Source organism: Doryrhamphus excisus, chromosome 15 (genome assembly GCF_030265055.1).
Source record: "Doryrhamphus excisus isolate RoL2022-K1 chromosome 15, RoL_Dexc_1.0, whole genome shotgun sequence".
NCBI lineage: Eukaryota > Metazoa > Chordata > Actinopteri > Syngnathiformes > Syngnathidae > Doryrhamphus > Doryrhamphus excisus.
The window spans coordinates 11,618,177-11,638,948 of NC_080480.1; the positions used below are offsets into that span (position 1 = coordinate 11,618,177).

Sequence of the window (20,772 nt, forward strand, 5' to 3'; positions counted from 1 at the left end):
AAAATAATGATTGACAAGTTAAATAAATAAAAATAAGGGTGAGTAATTTATGAAATGTCTCCAGGTGCTTTCAATCAGCAGCTGATTGCTACTCTTGTTTCCCACCTGGCTCCCTGCCCCTGAAGGGTTCAATCCTTTATGCTACAAGCTGCTTCAAAACGGTAAGAATCAAAACAGTTTTTTTTTAAAGCAGTCCTTCCTGTTTATTTGCAGAGCACATGATGCTCAGGAAAAGTGTTTGTATGTGTCATTGGCGGCACTCCTCAGTCTTATCGGCCTTATCTCGATTCTTATTACAAGTGGCCATCATGTAAAAAACTCCTATAGGACTCCTGCCTAGTGACCTCTGGACTTTTGCAGAGGAATAAATGCTTTGTTCATAGAGTCCACGACTGTTGTACTTTGGGACTTGAGAAGTGTTAAGCAGCTAAGCCGATTTTGAATGTCGTGTTAAGCACCTGTAACTAATAATTTCAGCATTTTTCGTGAAGGGGTTTGCAACAACAAAGCTCCGTTCCAAATTAAGAGGAGGGGGGGAAAGACCCTTCCGTCAATATTTGGGCACTGTCTCCATCTAGCGGTGGTTTGCATAATGTCAGCTAGGTTTTTTTTTTTTTTCATTTTTATCGGGCATCTCGGCGGCCTCCCTCCCTTCCTTCCTGCCTGACCACTCAGTTTAATCACGGATTTAACCGCATCCTTTTGTTGCCATCTCTTGTCCTAAAGTCTTCAATTATCGTCTGTATCTGTATTGACGTCATAATTGTAGCAGGAATACTAATGAACCAATCACAATGACACAATCACCAATACACTGAAGGCATCAACTACCTGGATTTTGAAGAATTATGGTATGGTAATGGTTTTATTTCATTTGAACATGCATCAGATTACAATTGAATGCATCACATAATCAGTTCACAGTTCCACATGTCCAAAAGGAGTAGGAAGAAGCAAAGCTTATTAAATCCTACCCCTCCATCTGGTACTTTTACAATCAGTAACTGTTACATTTGTTCACTTCCTGCTTTCTTAATATAGTTTACTTTTTTTTGTCACGTACCGAAGTACGAGGTGAAATGACCATCCAATGACATAATGGGTACCATAGTAAGTGTCAATATAGTGATATGTATAGCACATCATCATCTTCATCCTTGTATTTAGCAAACATCAACTGCTTGTATTGTTTCTTGAATTGGCTCATCGTTGTGCATTGTTTGAGGGTCTTACTCAATCCATTCCATAGTTTGATTCCACATACTGAAATGCTATGGCTTTTTAACGTAGTCCTAGCATAGAAGTGTTTCAAATGTAGTTCTTCCCTGAGATCATATTTCTCCTCTCTTGTAGAGAAGTATTGGATGACATTTTTAGGTAATTGGTTATTTTTAGCCTTATGCATTATTTTAGCTGTTTGAAGATGAACTATATCAGCAAGTTGAAGTATTTGTGATTTTAGAAATAAGGAGTTAGTATGTTCTCTGTAGGCGGCATTATGAATTATCCTTACTGACCTTTTTTGCAGTACATTTAGCGAGTGAAGATTGCCTTTATAGTTATTACCCCATATTTCCACACAATATATGGTAGAACCGGAGAACAATAAAGACTGCACAATTAGGATGAATACTTATGAGGTTATTTATTTTATATATTTTAAATTATACCAGTATTTGACCAATAATACATTGACAATGATTCATTCATTCATTCATTTTCTACCGCTTTTTCCTCACGAGGGTTGCGGGGGGTGCTGGAGCCTATCCCAGCTGTCTTTGGGCGAGAGGCGGGGTACACCCTGGACTGGTGGCCAGCCAATCACAGGGCACATATAGACAAACAACCATTCATACTCACATTCATACCTATGGACAATTTGGAGTCGCCAATTAACCTAGCATGTTTTTGGAATGTGGGAGGAAACCGGAGTACATTGACAATGATTTCATTGATAATCAATAAAATATTTGAAATATCTAACCAGTTAATAATTTTTTATTAGGGAGGTCCGATATTGTATTTTTTGCTGAAAACCAATATGCCGATATTGTCCATCCCTCAATTTCCGATACTGATATGTGTAACATGACATCTCCTGTGGTGGAATGACGTTTTCATGATAAAGAAAATATGTGATGCAGATATCGGGCCAATAATTATAGGACATCCCTACTTTCTATAGGTACTGCAGGAAATTCTATTCTAAGACCATGGGAACATGAATCACGTATTCAGGCAGATGGTTGGCATGCACATGAGTGATAGGAATTATATTGAAATTAAAAAACAAAACAAACAAAAAAAAACTCCTCCCCCTTCTATTGTTTTTTTTAACTTGGGCCAAAACTCAATTACTTCTCACTTTCAACCCCAAATGCAGCCAGCAGCAGGTTTTCAAAGCCAAGAAGACATCTTTGCTCCATCTTTGTGCTCCTCCATCCCCGCTCCATCTCTCTATAGCAGGAGAGCTCAATGGACACTCCCCACTGGAGGGTCTCACGCTGTTCTCATATTGTACCCCCGGGCCTCCACACAGCAGTGGCCCACATGGGAAAGCGGACCAGGCGGCGGGATAAACCAATTACCCCCCCAGCCAGGGTGGACTCCAGCCGGTGAGTCATGCGGCATGTTTGACGCCGAGGCCTCCTGGGCTTCCATCCCCATGAAAGCCGGCTGGAATTCCCAGAGATGAGAATTGCGAGGTCTCAGGAGCCTGCGGAGAGGTTATATTTTGTTTAGACGTTTGAAATGAGAGCGCAGACAGAGAGGGGAAGGCGGGGAGCGCCCTCCTGGGACAACACTAGGGGAGGAGAGTCGAAACAAATGAGATGGCGGGAGGCTTTTTTGTTCAGTATATTGATCAGAATAGGCAATAAGTCCACTACATTTTAAGTAAAGCAAAATATGAAGAATATTGAACGTATATATATATATATATATATATATATATATATATATATATATATGTATATATTAACTTCTGCAGAAATGTTCAATTAGAGAGTTGGTTATGAGCGATAAATGTTTACACATTTGGAGGGCGTAATTCTTTTGATTCATCATTAGCAATCCTTATGTGAAACATGAACACATAGTAGAAAACTAGTTAATACAAGCCAGCTAACAATTCATGTCATTGGGATACATCTATTTCTACTATTAACCCCTCTAAAAAATACTATGCTCATGCATTAACACTACACTGATGATAATATGTAATAGTTGCAGTATCTTGTCATATTTTGATGATTTAAAACACTACCGAAACTTCTTTCCTCGACACATTGATACACATACTTATGCTACTTCCGGCAACAACAACAGCATAGATACAGCGATAACGCGTACGATTAGGGATGTCTGATAATTATCGGCTCGATCAAAAATCGGTTTATCGTATCGGATTTTTTTTCCAGATCATGAAATTAAAAAATGCTATATACAAAACAAGTGTTCATTCCACCAAAGGAGATATGTCATGTTATCGATATTGGTATCAGAAATTAAGAGTTGGACAATATTGTATAGTTTTTGGCAAAAAAAAACCTACTTACGATGTCTCATTGGGATGGCTGTGTCTTCCAGCACAAGACGTTTTCTCCAGTCCTCAGGTAAAAAATGCTGACAGCAAACGAGCATCTTGTTGAGTCTTGTCGAGAAACTGAGAGCTAGGTATCCACTCTTCGGTCTGTGAGTGGAGCAGTTACTGACGCGTCACGTTAGTCCGTGAAATAATTGTTATTTTTCATGTTGGCTGCTACAGTAATAATATCGCTGTAGCTTGGTTAATATATATATCAGTTGTGTAAATGGAACACTGTTGCGTTTTTTTTTTTGTGAAGACTATAGCGCCAAAAAAGTATTTGTCATGTTAGCTATCATATATTAACTGCTTTTCTTGCAATAAAATGCACTATTTTGTGGTATAGCGCCAAAAAAGTATTTGTCATGTTTGCTAGCTCATATTAGCTGCTTTTCTCGCACTGGAATGCACAATTTTGTGTTATGGTGCCAAAAAAGTATTTGTCATGTTAGCTAGCTCATATTAACTGCTTTTCTCACACTAGAATGCACGCGCGCCAAAAAAGTATTTGTCATGTTAGCTAGCTCATATTAACAGCTTTTCACGGGCTAGAATGCACAATTTTGTGTTATCGCGCCAAAAAAGTATTTGTCATGTTAGCTAGCTCATATTAACTGCTTTTCACGCACTAGAATGCACAACTTTGTGTTATAGCGCCAAAAAAGTACTTGTCATGTTAGCTAGCTCATATCAACTGGTTTTCTTGCACTAGAATACACAATTTGGTGTTAGCGCACCAAAAAAGTATTTGTCATGTTAGCTATCATATATTAACTGCTTTTCTCGCAATAAAATGCACTATTTTGTATTATAGCGCCAAAAAAGTATTTGTCATGTTAGCTAGCTCATATCAACTGCTTTTCTCGCACTAGAATGCACAATTTTGTGTTATAGCAGCAAAATGTATTTGTCATGTTAGCTAGCTCATATGAACTGCTTTTCTCACGCTAGAATGCACAATTTTGTGTTATCGCGCCAAAAAAATGTTTGTCATGTTAGCTAGCTCATATTAACTGCTTTTCTTGTGCTAGAATACAAAATGTTGTGTTATAGCGGCAAAAAAGCATTTGTCATGTTCGCTAGCTCATATTAACTGCTTTTCTCGCACTAGAAGGCACAATGTTGTGTTATTGTGCCAAAAAAGTATTTGTCATGTTAGCTAGCTCATATTAACTGCTTTTCTTGCACTAGAATGCACAATTTTGTGTTATAGCGCCAAAAAAGTATTTGTCATGTTAGCTATCATATATTAACTGCTTTTCTCGCTCGCAATAAACTGCACAATTTTGTGTTATAGCGCCAAAAAAGTTTTTGTCATGTTAGTTAGCTCATATTAACTGCTTTTCTTGCGCTAGAATGCACAATTTTGTGTTAATGTGCCAACCACAGTGTCCCATTTGGTTGACAATGGAGAAATATTGCATGTTTATATAAGACCAGCTTAAAAAAAGCAGCCACCCAGTTTCTGTGCTTCATGATCCCTGATGTTTTCTACACGGCATCAGCCGTGACAATGGTCATTATGCGGGGGGGCTTGTCACCGCAAGGCTATTGTGCAGCCCCCATTCACTTGCATAGTCATTTACACTTTCATTGGCCGCTATTTAGTCCTCATAAAAAGTTCAACGCACCAATTTGTGAGCTCCGCTCAGCCGAGGAGAGGTCCAGAATAGGCCAACGTTTTAAAAGTCAATTAATTGTTCCTCTCAGTCGGGGAGGGGCCTCAGGGGGAGGATCCCGGGGTTTTCCCCCCTCACATCTGCCCATTGGGTCGTCTTGGAAAGGTCTGATTCAGTCAGAGATTTGGCTCTCTGCTATTATGGCAAGAATGTGACACGGAATGGATGAATAGCAGGAGATGGGATGTGTCCGTTGTGCCCTAAATAAGATCACATGATGGTAAATGTGGTTGACATTCATTTATACTCTTTGTGTGACATCTTAATTTATATTTTGATGCACTTTGATGTTATTTACTTCCTTTCAGATACATGGAATAAAGTTATTTTCAATGGAAACACCACAGAAGAGTTTTGTTTATTGTATTTATGAGTGGAAAATGCATATTTTCAACATACATACCTATTGCATCTATTTTGCATAGATGCAATAGGTATGCAATAGGTATCTATACAAAATAGATGCAATAGGGGTGGTCTGCAACACATACAAATATACAAAAACAAGACAATAGGAAACCTATAAGCACCAATAAGCCACCACCTGTATATGTCTAAATCGTATCATTAAGAGTCATGTTTTATGAACCAAAAAAATCTTGCATCCAGATTTGCGCCATAATGTTTGTTTTGTAATTGTGCTAACAAACTTGGAGGACGCAGCAATCCTCTCTATTTATGTAGCGGACAGGCGATTATGAATGACCATGCAGGCAAAAGTCTTCCCTCCCACCTCAGTTCAGAGGTCAATTGTCCCCCAGGAGCCAGCCAAGTGAACAACAACAACAGATGCACAAAGAGCTTGCTCCTCGCCTATGGAAGAGCCCAGTGATGGAGAAGACAAAGGATCGCCAGCAAAGCATTCAGCCATGTTCCTCGACCGCAGAACCTCTAGTCCAAAGGGAAGTCACAGGGATTTCGCCGTGACGCCTTAGCAGTCTGGTACACATACAGGAAGTCTTTATAACGTGGGGCGCACCCCAGCCAAGCTTCCCCAAAATGTTCTGACCCAGTGAAAAGGAACTCTCCGTCGCCGGGCTTCACGCCACATTGCAGATGTGCACGGATGACACCACGCCACGAGGGGACAAGCCAGGGTGACCCAGAAGCATCTGAATGGGCCTGATGCTGGAACAAACCGCTACGCTGCCAGTGGACCCTCGCCGCCAACACTTCCACCAATGATATGTGACGATCGGGATTGTGCAGCACGTCTTTGATGTAGCCGCGAACCACTGAAAGAACCCACAAAAACAGTTTTTGGTGATTTTTGGTCTTCAAATTTGTATATCAATGTAAATGTTTAATATTGTACTTTGTTAGTGGAGCCAGAAGACTGCAGAAGAAGAAGTTTTGGCGTTGAAAGTTATGTCAAAAACATCCTGGTTTTTCACTTTCAACTGAATGACAGTACTAAAATGTTTCCATTGCCAAAAAAAGCTGTGTTGGCACTGAAACGGTTTTAATTGCAAAATAAAACGCATGTATGCATAGATTGTATATTGTGTTTTTACAATGGCGAACTTCAGTTTTTCAGTCAATTGTCAGTTATTTTAGTCAGCACACTCTGCCATTAAGTGGAGAAAATAAAATAAAGTCAAAACCAGATAGTTGAAGCTGGAGATGGAACACATTTGTTATTTGTACAGCTTTTTTTTTTTTTTAATATCGATTTTCATGATTGGGGGAAAAAATCTGATACAGATATCGCATTTTTATGTTGATGTCAGGCCAATAAGTATTGGTAACAATAGTTATCGGACATCCCTAATTTAAAGTATTTTATTTTTGCATATTTCGCATCATACTGCATAACAAAAACTGCTCCAAATATTCCATACATTAATCATACAATAGTGAATAGTGTATAACTTGTTGATTTGTATTATCTGCTATTGTTTGCTCTTGTACTTTTGCTACTGTAAATCTGGAATTTAATCGAAAAAATGCATATCTTATCTTATGTATAGATCATGTGACCAAAGTCCCTCATTTAGACACCTTCCCTGCTTCTTTTTATTATTCGTGTGTACTCACCGAAATCACTGTTGCAGACGGCCATCAGCAGCTCTGTGTCGTTGCATGGCCGACATGAGGCTGTGGAGGTAAAATATGAGAAAGTCAAAAGCAGTAAAAAAATTTTTTTTTTAAAAAAGCCCCCCATTGATGAGGCATTGTACCCCGAAATGTATGAAGAATTACTGTGTGAATACACCTTGCAGATTGTCAGTGATTGCTTTATGTCACACCTCCATTCATGACACCCAAAGGTTAAATGAAGGAATGGTGTGGTCCCGCTACTCTATATTCTCCATCTTGACCCACTGTTTGACTCCCATTATACAGACCTAATGGACTGACCGCAGTGCCTACCAACGCAAGAGTCAACCACTCTTCTATAGCTTGAGAACGATGCCACTATAGGTTAAGCCCTCACACATGGATCAATGCTAAGAAACATGCACGCACAATGATGAGGCATTTGTGGAATTCACAAACTATGTGCGGCACTCCATTCAGGCCCCTCTGGCCGGGTGCCCTCCAGCCACCCGGATGGTCTCTGTGCTTTGTTCCAGCATGGAAAGCAGCAGACAACCAGACAAAACACAAGGCTGACCAGCAGCTGCAAGCTTGGGATCCGGAATAAAACAGATGCTCCATTTTTAAAGATTATACAGACTATTATACTTTTTTTTTTTTTTTTTAAGAGTTATGAGCCTTTACTTCACTTAATCATCCATAAATTGTGTAAACCTCTATAGGAATGGAAACACATCAGAAAAGCAGGTACACTGTCTGGGTGTGATGTTCGACACCTGATATTCATGCCCCCCCTCCACCCTGCAGATTGTGTTCAAAGCCATTGTTCTTGTGTGGGACACAAAGAAGACGGGCAGGTAGAAGGGGGTCAAGAGTTGGGACGCCGCCTGTGTGTCACCTTCTTCAGCAATGCTGACACAATTGTCGCTGTTTGACAAATATTTTATCAGTCACACTAGACCAGGGGTGGGCAAACTACGGCCCGGGGGCCACATGCGGCCCACCAAGTGTTTAAATCCGGCCCGCCAGTTGCTTAGTATTAGTATTTCAACTTTTAACATACAAACTGGCAACATGACTTGCAAGTTGGATGTCTTATTTAGTAAAAAAAAAAAAAGTTACATAGTATAAATGTTTAAAGTGCTCCTGAAAAAAGGGACATGAGAACATTCAGCTGATAATGAAATAATGTCATAACTTTGTCACAAAACAAGCAGCCTAGCTTTTGCCTCCACATGATAATAGCCCTGTGTAGTTGCAAGTCATTTTTCCATAGGATGTCACATTCATGTAAAGCATGGGTGGGCAAACTACGGCCCGGGGGCCACATGCGGCCCAACAAGCGTTTGAATCCGGGCCAGTTGCTTTCTAAGTATTTCAACTTTTAACATACAAACTAGCAACATGACTTGCAAGTCGGATGTCTTATTTAGTAAAAAAAAATTTTTTTTAAATGTCAAATTTAACGACATAGTTTGATGTGGGCTGATGTTTAAAGTGCTGCTGGAAAAAAGGAACATGATAACATACAGCTGATAGTATAAAATTAGATGAATAATTCAAGGGAAATTATAAGCATAAAATTGTGTGTGTTAAATATATGTTCTGGCCCCCCCGGACAATTTTGTTAACTTGATGCGGCCCACAAGTCAAAATATTTGCCCACCCCTGCACTAGTGTGAAAGTGCAAAGTACTGTATGAAAGGAACAGAAGAGTAAATGCTGGTTCTCCTGTTCTGACTATGATTTCTGTGTGAAACGGGTTCCCATTACTGGGGTTGACTTCCCATTCTGTGTCAAAACGGGAAAAAGGTGGAAAAAATGAACAAATACATTTGATGGATGAATGAAATTATGAGGCACTCACTAGTGTGGTCCGGACTGGTTGCCGCAGTCCTATTGGCCAGCAGCTCATATCTAAAACCTATCCACCGTCGACTCCACGACTCGTCTCCCAGAGGACTCGTTTGGATGTAGATAGCAGGCATCTGTGGTCCCTCTGCCCTGAAACAGCTCACATGTTCCGCCCTGTTGTCGTCTGTGACCAGCAGCTCTAGTGTCCCATCCCGTTCTATAAAGAGGTTGGCGCCGCTGAAGGTCCGGGATGGTTTTATGCAGACTGTAGTGTGCTTAACAGAGGAGAGGTTGGGCTCTAAGACCACCCTGAGAGATCGGCCCGGGTAGAGCCATCTCACAGAGCCTTCTGTGCAGCGAAGTTTCACCTGTAGGACCATCCTGGTGTCCACGCCAGCTGGAAAACCACTGGATCCAACAGAGAACAATTTTTAGTAGAATCACAACTACAATTAATAGAGTGGGGTGAAAGTGTTTGTCAAACTTAAATGTTTCAGATCAACAAACTAATTTAAATATTGGTCAATGACAACTAAACACAAAGCTAATTGTGTGATGAATCCATGTATTTATTTAAGACATTGTGTCATGGTTTAATCTTGACACACCTACTTGTTACTCATAGGTCTCAAAATGGGTCCTTCTCATAAAAGTATACTGTCTACATTTTGTTTACATATTTTCAATAAATTCTGAAAGCTTTTTATTATTTTGTATAGTTTTTTTTTATCTTATGGTATAGTATTTCAAATAAGCTCTGCTTCTTCCTGCTCCTTTTCAGACATGTGGAATGGTGCAAATGTACTGTAATAAGGTAATCAGTATGTTTGAAACATGAATCATGCCATGCCATGTTGTTTTGCTTTTTTGACGTTTTTAAATGGGGAAAAACACAAAATACTGAATAATTTCCCAAAAAAATGTAACTTTCATCAATTCAACTTCAAGCCTAACCAAAAAGAAACTTTAAATTGATGAGATCATGGATCCCCCCCCCCAACCAGACTTGCGACTCAAATGAGCAGAATGGAGACGAATGCGTAATACATGTAACTCCTGCGTATTAAAAGTATACTGTCTACATTTTCTTTACATGTTTTCAACAAATTCTGAAAGTTTTTTTTTATTATTTTGTATAGTTTTTTTTATTATGGTATAGTATTTCAAATAAGCTCTGCTTCTTCCTGCTCCTTTTCAGACATGTGGAATGGTGCAAATGTACTGTAATAAGGTAGTCATGTCAGTATGTCTGAAACATGAATCATACCATATACCATGTCATATTGTTTTGCTTTTTTGACGTTTTTAAATGGGAAAAACACAAAATACGGAATAATTTCTATAAAAAAATGTAACTTTCAGCAAATCAACTTCAAGCCTAACCAAAAAGAAACTTTTAATTGATTAGATCATGGATCTTAATCCACCCAACCAGACTTGCGACTCAGTCAAATGAGCAGAATGGAGATGAATGCGTAATACATGTAACTCCTGCATATTAAAAGTATACTGTGTACATTTTCTTTACATGTTTTCAACAAATTCTGAAAGCTTTTTTATTATTTTGTATAGTTTTTTTTTATTATGGTATAGCATTTCAAATAAGCTCTGCTTCTTCCTGCTCCTTTTCAGACATGTGGAATGGAGCAAATGTACTGTAATAAGGTCGTCATGTCAGTATGTCTGAAAAACATGAATCATACCATATACCATGCCATGTTGTTTTGTGACGTGTTTTTAAATGGGGGAAAAATACAAAATACGGAATAATTTCTAAAAAAAAAAATTAACTTTCAGCAATTCAACTTCAAGCCTAACCAAAAAGAAACTTTAAATTAATAAGATCATGGATCCCCCCCCCCCTTCCCCAGTCTTGCTACTCAGTCAAATGATCAGAATGGAGGCGAATGCGTAATACATGTAACTCCTGCTATGACCTTACCTTCCACTCCAGTTGCACAAATCAGCCGCACAAATCCGCAGCTGACTGTTTAGAATGTAGATCATGAAGACCACGCCGTGCAAAAACATTTCGAACACGCTACAAAACATCCCAAATCCAGAGAAGAGAAGAGCATGGCTGTGGTGGACGGTGAGGAGCCTCTGCTTAGCAAAGCCGCGGAGCAGCAGCAGGGATCTTTATATGAGGCTCGCTCACGCACATGCGCACACACGCATGCATAGTTAATTGCCTTTTTAAACCAGTACAACTGAGAAAGTTGATTTTTTAATGGTGTTTGACTCTCTGAAACGAATTATTTGAATCCTGGTGGAACTAATGATATAGAAGCATCAGGAAATTTTACTTTTTTTTTGCTTTAATGACCTTTTTCGTAGTGCAATAGTCATGTAATTACTGTGTTCCATTCCATTTTACTTGTTAAAGGGCAAGTTTCCTGTAACTTAAAAAAAATTTTTGGCCTTGCATTTTACTTTTTTAGTATATACGTAATAATTTTGTCGTACAAATGGTCGGTGCGTTCTTTTTCTAAATATATTGGCATTTTTGTCTTCCTAAAACAGTTTATTCATAGCCCGAACGGCCTTTCACAGCGTTACACTACGTTTTAAATCATTTATTTGATATTGTAAGGGACGTTTTTATTTATTTAATGAACCTATAAATATGAAGTCAAGGATACAGGAAATTATTAATTTAAGTGGAAGTGACTGTAGAAATAAAAAGGTCATAATTTTCAATTGCAATAATGATTAAAAGTACCTGTTTCTGTGTGTTTGCAGCTTCAGTGACAAGACCCCGACAGAAAACACAAACAAAAACAAACAGCACAAAATGGAGCATAAACATACAAGGTAAGGTGATAAATTATTCATATATAGATGTATGCATTTGTGTTATGTGCACCGATCACTTGTATAAATGGAGGTGTGGTGTCACAAGGGCGCCCTCTAGTGGATGTAAAGGCGCTAAACGGGCAGGTCACAGTGAAGGCCCCACAAGCAATGGGTTTACGTTATGTGAAATAGTTATAGAAATTCACATATATTGAATAAAAGAGTGATTTTGTCATTAAAAAATGAAATAGTTTAGGTCATTAAACACGCTGGGGGTTGTTATAACGTGCTCATGCGCAGTTTGAAGCATTAGATGTAAAGCAAATGTATAGATTCATGTGCATTTCTGTCCTCTGTTTCTACACAAAAATTTCAGTTTCTTTTCCTTTTTATCCAATCTAGGTTAAAAGGACTTTGAAACATAGGCTGACACAAACAAAAAGTGGGAAATAGAAAACAATAAAGCGTTAATTACATATGTTTTTCTTGCATCGAATGTAAAGCTGTATCATCTGTAGGAGTTGTAAGGCCTGCCTAACGATTTATCTGAAATGTCATCATTTCATATACAATAAACATATGAATCCATTTTCCGCGTTGAGTTGAGTCACAGCTTAAAAAGTTTCCACATACATGACTTCAGTAATTGGTGTTGCTGGGCCCATGTAAACACAATCTTATGTCTTATGTTTTTATTCTCAACAGTTAAAACGTTGCAACGGTTGAACATGAATACTGCAGCTTTGCACAGAAATAAATATAAAAAGTATCTATAAAGTTAATAATGGCGCGGTGCAGCAGCTTAAACGTGTGTGAAGGGGCGGGGGGAAGGGGGGTGAAGCATGCAAAATGCACTTGAATTGTAGCTTATAGATGATTATTTCTGGCACATACACAAACGAATTATGTCAAAATCGAAAAAATACACATTAAAATGTCAAAAATGTATTTTCATTGTGTCCAAAATAGCAAAACAAGTGTGCAAAAAACATTCTCTTTTTAATCATACAGCCTAGAACAATTAGGTTTTAATTCATATTAAATACTGATGTATTATGATGATGTATTATAAAAATATATATATATAGCATGACGACAGTAGTAAGTAGTATGTTAGCGCACACATTATAGGCCACAACATTAGGTATACCAATAGTGGTTTAAACTGCACTCTATTGTATTTGGGATTCTATTATACTGCCTGCAAGAGAGGGACGAAATATTAAGAACACGCAGGGTGGGCATGATCATTAATATTTCATATTTAAAACCTCTCTTACAAATGCCAGGCTGAATTTGTTATGCAGATCCTGTTCACGTTCCGACACAATGCATCACTGCTCATATTGGGGGGTGTTTTTAATATTTCGACTCTCTTATTTAGATAGACAAACAGGCCGAATTATTAGACACACATCAGGATGCATGTTGCATAATAACTAAACCGTCTCCAAGAGTGTCAATCAAAATTGAGCAGGTTTTAAATGCTGAAGTTTTAAAGCAGATCTTGCTGACGTTTGTACACCCGCAAAATACAGCAGTAGTTCATATTGATGGGATGTTTCTAATATTTTGACTTTCTCATTTAGATAAAGAAGCAGGACGAAATATTAGGGACACGTCAGGACGTATGCTCTGTAACAACGGATCCCCTCTCTAACAGCGACAATCAAAACCGAACACGGTTATTTTAAAAACGCTGTATTTTTGATGCAGATTTTGTATTGTAGTGTACCTAATTGACTTGAGCCACAAAATCGTTTTTTTTTCATCTTTTCCCGCGGAAAAAGCCTTTATCGGTGTAGTTTTCCCTGATGGTGACAGTCAGGAGGTTCATGGTGACGTCAGTGACTGTCACAGTGTCCATGTTGGTAAAACGCGGGTTCCACGACGTGCCGTGTGGCGTGGGTTGACAGATAACGCCGAGTTGTTCTTCTCGGTGTACGTCCGCATGCTTTGCCAAATAACGAGTCCTGCCCCCTCGCTCCTGCATACGCCCCTGCTCGCTGTTGCTGCTGCTGCAGGACTTTGGCGTGATGGTGGTCTCCTCCTGGAACCTTCTAGTCAGCTGCACCAGACTGGGATCGGACGTTTCTGCCGCATCGCGATGAGCCAAGCGTCTGGATATTTTAGCCGCAGGTTCAACAAAGTCTTCATCATCCTGCTCGTAACGCAAACGCAATTTGGGTTTGCGTCCTCTTTTCTTGGGAAGCCGAGGCGATGCTTCTTCAGCGAGCCTTTCTTGCTCCCGGATGAAGTGGTGGTGGACGCTTTCCCCCCGGTTGACCGTGCTGGGTGGGAAGATGGTGGGCACCACGGTGCGTAAACCCTCCCTGGCCCTTGGCGTTATGACAGGCTCCGGGACCGGATAGGAGACCTGGATAGGCCTGACGGGATCTTGTCTGAATTCGTACGTTTTCTCCCTGGCTTTGGCCTGGAGGATTGTCGTAATAATGAAGAGTGTTAAAGTTCATTTAAAGGCGAGAAAGGAATGAAAATTACAAAGCACTTGCTAACAAATCAATCAAGGGGTCTTTTTGAAGTTTTTCCTGACCTTTTAACCGACAAAATGTAAAGGTATTTATGACATTTTTGGGGGGTGGGGGGCAAGAAGACGGTCCGACCAACCTTCATAAGGAATGTCTCAGGTTTGGGTCCTCGCTTTTTGGGTCCAAAAAGCTCCCTCTCGCGTTCCCTTATGGGCGAAAAGGATATAAATAATTAGAACAACACGTAGGTTCCTATTCCTAAAAGAGCCAAATTAAGTCGGCATAATTATCTCTATCGGATTAGTATGGAAGCCTGTTCCCGCCGCTGAAAAAAAGTTATCCCTTTAAGTCATAATTATAAGATTAGAAATCAAAATTATGAGATAAAAAGTCAGAATTATGAGATACAAGCTGGGGACACAATTATGGGTAGGTCTATTATGTGTCTTTTTGTAAATGTTCGATGTTTGCTTCCCGTGTAATAAGTTGTCACTTGTTGCTTACAATTGTGTCGCCATTTTTGCCAAATGCAGAAGGCGGCAACTGTCGCATATGCGCAGTTTATATCTCATATCTCAAAATTTCGACTTTTTATCTCATCATTTTGACTTTTTAATCTCACAATTTTTACTTTTTAAAAGCAAAATTATGACTTACCATTGGGATAACTTTTTTCTCTGCGGCAGAAACGGGCTTCCATAGGCTTAGTTATCATGGTAATGTTAAAACTATACATCTAATTAGCCAGCTGCTAATAAATTAACTTGTTGATACTACATCTAAATGACTAGTTATCTATTCTAAACTGGTTGATTTATATTGCAATTTTATGCAGGCTCGCTAGGTTGCCAATGAATTAGCTAACCTATGCTAAAGCTAATTGAGAATTTAAAATGGCTATGATCTATTCATTCATCTTAGCTACATTGCTATTTTGTGGCTAGTACACTTAGTCAGCTTACTTATGCTAAAGCTAGTTGAGCTATCTTACTCAAAAATATTTAAAATGGTTATTAATTAGCTTGCTGTTGCTACAGATAGTTGAGCTATATTTCTATTTCATGGCTTGTTTGGCTAGATGGCTCGCTAGTTAACCAGGTCTATATAATTAGCTAGTTTGATAATTAGCTGACTCATACTGAAGCTACCCATTGCTTGCTGACCAAACTATTTGAGCTATAATACTATTGTATGACTAGTATGGCTAACAAATTAGTCAGACATATTTGCTCTAGCTGCCTGCTTGTTATTACTGCTTGTATTAGCTTGAGCTTCGCTATATTGACCTATATTGCTACTGTTATAGCTAGCATATTAGCCAGACTTAACTGTAAGCTCGAATTAGTCAGCATGCTAATTACTTTACCTGCTCAAACTAACGCTAGTTGAGCTAACTTGCTAGCAAACGTTTATGTATTGTAACTGATGCTACAGCTAGTTGAGTGCTATGGCAAAAAAAATAACCATAATTGAATCTATGTGAACTACAACCTCAATAACAAACATATTTTTTTAATGATTTTGAAAACATCTTTCATTATATTGTGAAAATGTTGAGCACCTAATACACCTGTCTATTACAACAGTGGTGTCATAGTACTTTCCTTTTTATGTGCAGCATTTTGAAATGTCTCATTTTTGTGTCCTCACCTCTCCTCGAAGGCTGCCAAGAGACGCTCATCCAGGATGTTTTCCTCTGGTTCCCATGTGCTGTACCTACAAAGACAGGTGGGTTACACACACTTCATGGCTTTTACATGTTTACAACTATAACGCAGCAAAAAGCCAACATGGCTCCAACTACCGTACAGTACAGGCCCCGTGATGCAGTAATACTTTAGCCACCAGGGGGCTCCGTCCTCCTCCCCCTATATGTATTTCCAATGGAGAGCGTACTCACTTGTGAGACCAGCCCTTCCATTTCACCAGATATTCCCAACGACCCTGCAAAGGCACACACATAGCGAGACATAATAAGGTTACAGCTTCAGTCGGGTTATTGCACGTCGCTGCTGCGCAAACACACAGTTGCGTAACAGGCGGAACCAAAAAAAGGGAGGGGGTCCATAAAAAAGACAGCACTCTACCCGTCTGATCCGTCGCTTAATGATGGACTCCGCCGCGAAGACGCTCTCTCCGACGGCAGACAGCTCCATGACAAGCCGCTGTGTGTCCCCGACCTCTGTGCTCTTCTGTTTACGCCGACAGACCCAAACAGCAGCGTCCTCCTAGGGCTGCTTTAATTCCGCACATCCCATAATACGCAATCTGGCGTGGAGGAAAGGGGTGGACGTGGTGACGTAACGCTTTGTTGCCAGGCACCGCGCTGCATTCCTATTGGCTAGCTTGTTGCTACCAGCGAGGGAGGGGGCGGAGTCCAGCAGCTCTCAAGTCCGCAGGAATGTGAGCAAGTGGCGGACTCGCTGGCTCCTGGTCCCCGGCACCCACCAAGTCCCCCAGGGGCCACTTTTCACTCATTCGCATTTCACATTCATTTTATTTCTGCGTAGTTCTCTGTAATTATACACATTATTACTCCCATTGCACACCAAAATGCTGTTAGGATTGTAAAATATGAATAATTGATCAGTGGCAATAAAAAGACACCCTACAGTCTCATAAAGTTTCGGATGACTGTATGTCATGATACTTTTACGTTATATTAGCAGTATTATACAAATAATAAAGCTTAATTTCACAGGGACCTGTTATGAATTACATGCGCCTTTTCAACTGTAAACCGCACCTTCCACCCCATAGTAAGAAACAAGAAATCACATCCTCTAAGTTGACAATTAGAAGTCACATAAACAATTTTAGATACTTTTAATCATTGTGTTTTTAAATGGAATGTACAGCAGCCGCTCAAAATGTCGCATAGAACATATTTTAAACGAGATAACTGCATTGGAATGAGAATAATACATTTGCTTTCTCAATACATAAAAAGCATTGCTCTCATCCCAAACAGCATTCTATTTAAACGTAGCTTTCCCTTGAAAATGATTAGTAAAAAATATTGCGGTAAAGCACTATATAAGTGTTCTCCATTTCTCGTTAAATGAATTGCATCATGTAAAAGGGATTACAGACGGAAGAGAAGTATATTACTGTGTGATCAGAAAATAATTTCACAAAAATAAAAATATGAATAAAACAAAAAATGCGAAATTGGAAGCTCTATTTTATATAACATCATGAGGAAATAGTCTGCTTTTTTATTCTTATGGTAAAACAATATTCTTGTCACTTTACTAACTGTAGCTGCATCGAAATTGATTATTGTGCAATTGTTGGTTTTATTAAAATTTGCACAAATTATGACACATTTTAGTAAATATTTTTATGGTTTTGAATTGTTCATTAAATTAAATTATACTAAAAATGTATTATATTAATAATGCAATTTATTATTATTATGGTTGATAATAAAATCATTATTATAATGATTAGTAGTAGATTATAAAAATGAGTAGAGCATTGCATGTTTTTTCCCTACCAAAATTGATATGTTGCCATATGCTGACATTTGGGGATAAGAGGAAATATTTCAAATGTACCTTTTATGTTTTACCTATTAAATAAAAGAAATATGTGGCTTGTTTGCACGCAAAACAGAAAACAGAGGTGTGCTTTAAATAATGATTCAAATTAACCCTATAAAATACAATTTTTGGATGTATTTTCGTTATTTTTGGAACGTTTTGTGCTCTGAAAAACGAGCTTCAATACATAAAAACGTCCAATCAGGATGCATATTAACAGCAATAATAATTCCCACTACGTTTTTGCTTCCTTAGATGACTGCGTGAGGACGAGGAAGGGCAATAAATGCAGACACGTGTGCTGCCACGGGAGACACGGGCGTGGACGTGCATTGCGGTGGCTGCCGTGGAAACGTGCGCAACCACCATTTTGACGATTTCCCGGTTGGTGCTTTCACATCACACACACATATACGCACACGTCCATATTTGGTATAGACGCGACGTGCATGTGAGAAGCCGCAATGGCGCCTGACGCAATGTTGTAGCGCCTAAAGAAGAGAGAGACTGAGACAGAGCGCCATTGGCTGCGTGGTTTCTGGGCAACTGCATGCTGCACACTGCGCTATACTTGCACCAAGCTTGCAGCAGGCGACATTTTCTATTTGCAGCTCGCATTTTGTCCATGGTCTCACAAACAATCGCTATATTAGTGTTGATATTTTAAGAATGGGTCGCACTAAGACGCGTTTGTAACAACGTTCATGCAGCAAGGTGAACTAAATAAGGTCTTATATTCATGGGGGGTTTTAGTGCAGGTGTATAAAGGAGTTGCATACACACCTCTATCCATGTTTTTTTTTCTTCTTTGCTGAAGTACAGTAGTACTTTGAGTGCTGGATTCCTGGCTAATTTGCATATTTAAATATCAAATATAAAATGCATGTCAAGCCGCCCCGACTTTGTAACATAGTCCTTGCAACAGGCCTCATGAAGGCTGCTGATGATAAAGGCGGAATGTGAAACATCACCCTTGTCTATAAATATGTTGGCCTGTTTCACTTTGATGCATGGGCTAACTCGCTCACACATGCATCCATTTAGGGCCTGCACGGAAAGTTGGACTGATCCATTCTATCACTCTTTTTTTTTATAAATGATACAAATGATGCTCCACTTTTTGCCTTCATTTACACGTCATGTGATCGTTTTAGGTTTGCTTTCTCCTTTTGAGTTTAAGCGCGGGGCGTGGGGACACGTGACCGAGGGAACGAGTCAAAACTGTAAGCATGTGACCTTGAAGGCATCATGTGAGTTGAAAATCCCCGTCTTGACAAGATAAAAAGGAAAACATGTCGTTGACTACCATTTTAAGGTCTTTAATGATTGATTTCAACCTATTTTATTCATGTTGTTTAGTGTAAAAAAAGTACATTTTGCAACAAACTGTCTAAATTGTACTCGCATGTTTAAACATATACCTATTCATATACAGTACTCCAAACAGGTTTTGTGAGATCCTATACTGATGCTTTATTTTTAGCCATCAACAAGCTTCTGACATAATTCTGGCTGGATATTTGACTTCTCTTTGTGGTGGATTTAGAGTTCATTTAATTTGGTTGGTCTACTAGCATCATAGAGTTGAAGTTGTTGCATTGGAGATGTGTGTTTGGGTTCATTGTCCTGTGTGGATGTTTTCAACCTTCACGCTGAGGACTTGGAGGTAGTTCATGAGCTGCTACATGTTCTTTGAAAGACGCACCTTGACTCCTTCAAACAGCACAATCTTTGTCTCTCAACTGACAATAAAACATCTAGCTTGTTCTTGTTGGAGGCTTCAGATTTCAGTCAGTTTCCTTGGTCGAGATGCCGGGTGTTCTAGCAGTTTCCAGTCCATGGCGGGCTTGAGCATTGGTGGTTCTGGGTTGTTCCTGAAAATCCTCACACACAATAGTTTGAACTGATGATCTCGGTATCCGCACGAGTAGTAAAAAGTAGAAATGCCTCCAAAAGACCGTCCTAGCGTGGGTATATCTTCACTACATTTCTTGGTCTATTCAACAAATCCTTTTTTATACATAAATACTATTAGCTGCTGTCACTCATGACCATAAAGCAGAAGATACGGCTTGGCCTTGTCAAGTTAACAGAAATTCTAATACCTACAGCACCACTTCTTTGAAGATTTAGGTGACTATTTGAGCCTCAATGTCATACCTGTCAACCCTCCCCTTTAGCCCAGGAAACTCTGGTATTTTGCCCTTTTTCTCTGTCCAATTTTTGAGCATCAGACCATTAATATTCTGGAGGTATACTATAAGGTATACTATAAATCCTAAATACACATCTGCATCAAAAGTCATTGCTGTACGCTGTATAATCATTACACTCCAGAAGAAGAATATTTCACATAAATCATTAAGGCCACATCTAACCACACTTGTACCTTTTGTGTCTTGGCTAGTTTGGGCATCAGGAAAATGGTAAATAGGATAGCCAGGTAATGTAATTAAGTTCAAGTGAAGCATAAGTAGCATAAATGTAGCATAAGTCTACTTTGTCCACCTTCAAATAAGATAATGAGGATGTTAAGGTCACATAAAAAACTAGCATTTGACTTTCTAGTGCATTACAGCCAAGGAATTGCAGCATCATGGTGACCAAGGTCTGCTGGGGGGAAAAAAAGGAGCAAAAACAGCCCTTTCTTACTAAGTTAACCTTGAGCCAGCACACACAAAACATGCCTGAGGAAACATAATTCAAATGTTACTGGCTTGGCGTGACGGGAATTCCTGCTTTAGCCCTGCCTTATAGCTATTTATAGAGCAAAGAACCATATT

General features: G+C 39.2%; 2 protein-coding genes and 1 long non-coding RNA gene across 3 annotated transcripts; 1 reads left to right on the forward strand and 2 right to left on the reverse strand.

The window, feature by feature from the left end:
* Positions 1–64: 64 nt before the first annotated feature.
* On the forward strand, positions 65–19,830 carry LOC131103114 (uncharacterized). The gene is made up of 4 exons (XR_009119551.1): positions 65–161; positions 11,902–11,973; positions 16,107–16,172; positions 18,245–19,830. It is a non-coding gene; the product is annotated as an uncharacterized LOC131103114 (long non-coding RNA).
* On the reverse strand, positions 5,655–11,236 carry LOC131103102 (meteorin-like protein). The gene is made up of 4 exons (XM_058049046.1): positions 11,102–11,236; positions 9,173–9,567; positions 7,303–7,362; positions 5,655–6,500 (listed from the first exon to the last, which is right to left on the reverse strand). The coding sequence occupies exons 1-4, from the start codon at positions 11,209–11,211 to the stop codon at positions 6,157–6,159; spliced, it is 909 nt and encodes a 302-aa protein (XP_057905029.1). The 5' UTR covers positions 11,212–11,236; the 3' UTR covers positions 5,655–6,156.
* cbx8a (chromobox homolog 8a (Pc class homolog, Drosophila)) lies at positions 12,633–16,726 on the reverse strand. Its single transcript, XM_058049045.1, has 5 exons — positions 16,532–16,726; positions 16,345–16,388; positions 16,095–16,160; positions 14,584–14,650; positions 12,633–14,389 (listed from the first exon to the last, which is right to left on the reverse strand). Exons 1-5 carry the CDS (start codon positions 16,598–16,600, stop codon positions 13,724–13,726), a joined length of 912 nt encoding a protein of 303 aa, XP_057905028.1. The 5' UTR covers positions 16,601–16,726; the 3' UTR covers positions 12,633–13,723.
* Positions 19,831–20,772: the final 942 nt, after the last annotated feature.

Coding starts and splice junctions, on each gene's coding strand:
- LOC131103102 (XM_058049046.1), bottom strand. CDS start 11,211: ATGTTTTGTAGCGTGTTCGAAATGTTTTTGCACGGCGTGGTCTTCATG. Junction 7,363..9,172: donor AACCAGTCCGGACCACACTA/GTGAGTGCCTCA, acceptor TTACCTCCACAG/CCTCATGTCGGCCATGCAAC. Junction 6,501..7,302: donor CGTCTGCAACAGTGATTTCG/GTGAGTACACAC, acceptor GGGTTCTTTCAG/TGGTTCGCGGCTACATCAAA.
- cbx8a (XM_058049045.1), bottom strand. CDS start 16,600: ATGGAGCTGTCTGCCGTCGGAGAGAGCGTCTTCGCGGCGGAGTCCATC. Junction 16,389..16,531: donor TTAAGCGACGGATCAGACGG/GTAGAGTGCTGT, acceptor GTGCCTTTGCAG/GGTCGTTGGGAATATCTGGT. Junction 14,390..14,583: donor CTGAGACATTCCTTATGAAG/GTTGGTCGGACC, acceptor ACAATCCTCCAG/GCCAAAGCCAGGGAGAAAAC.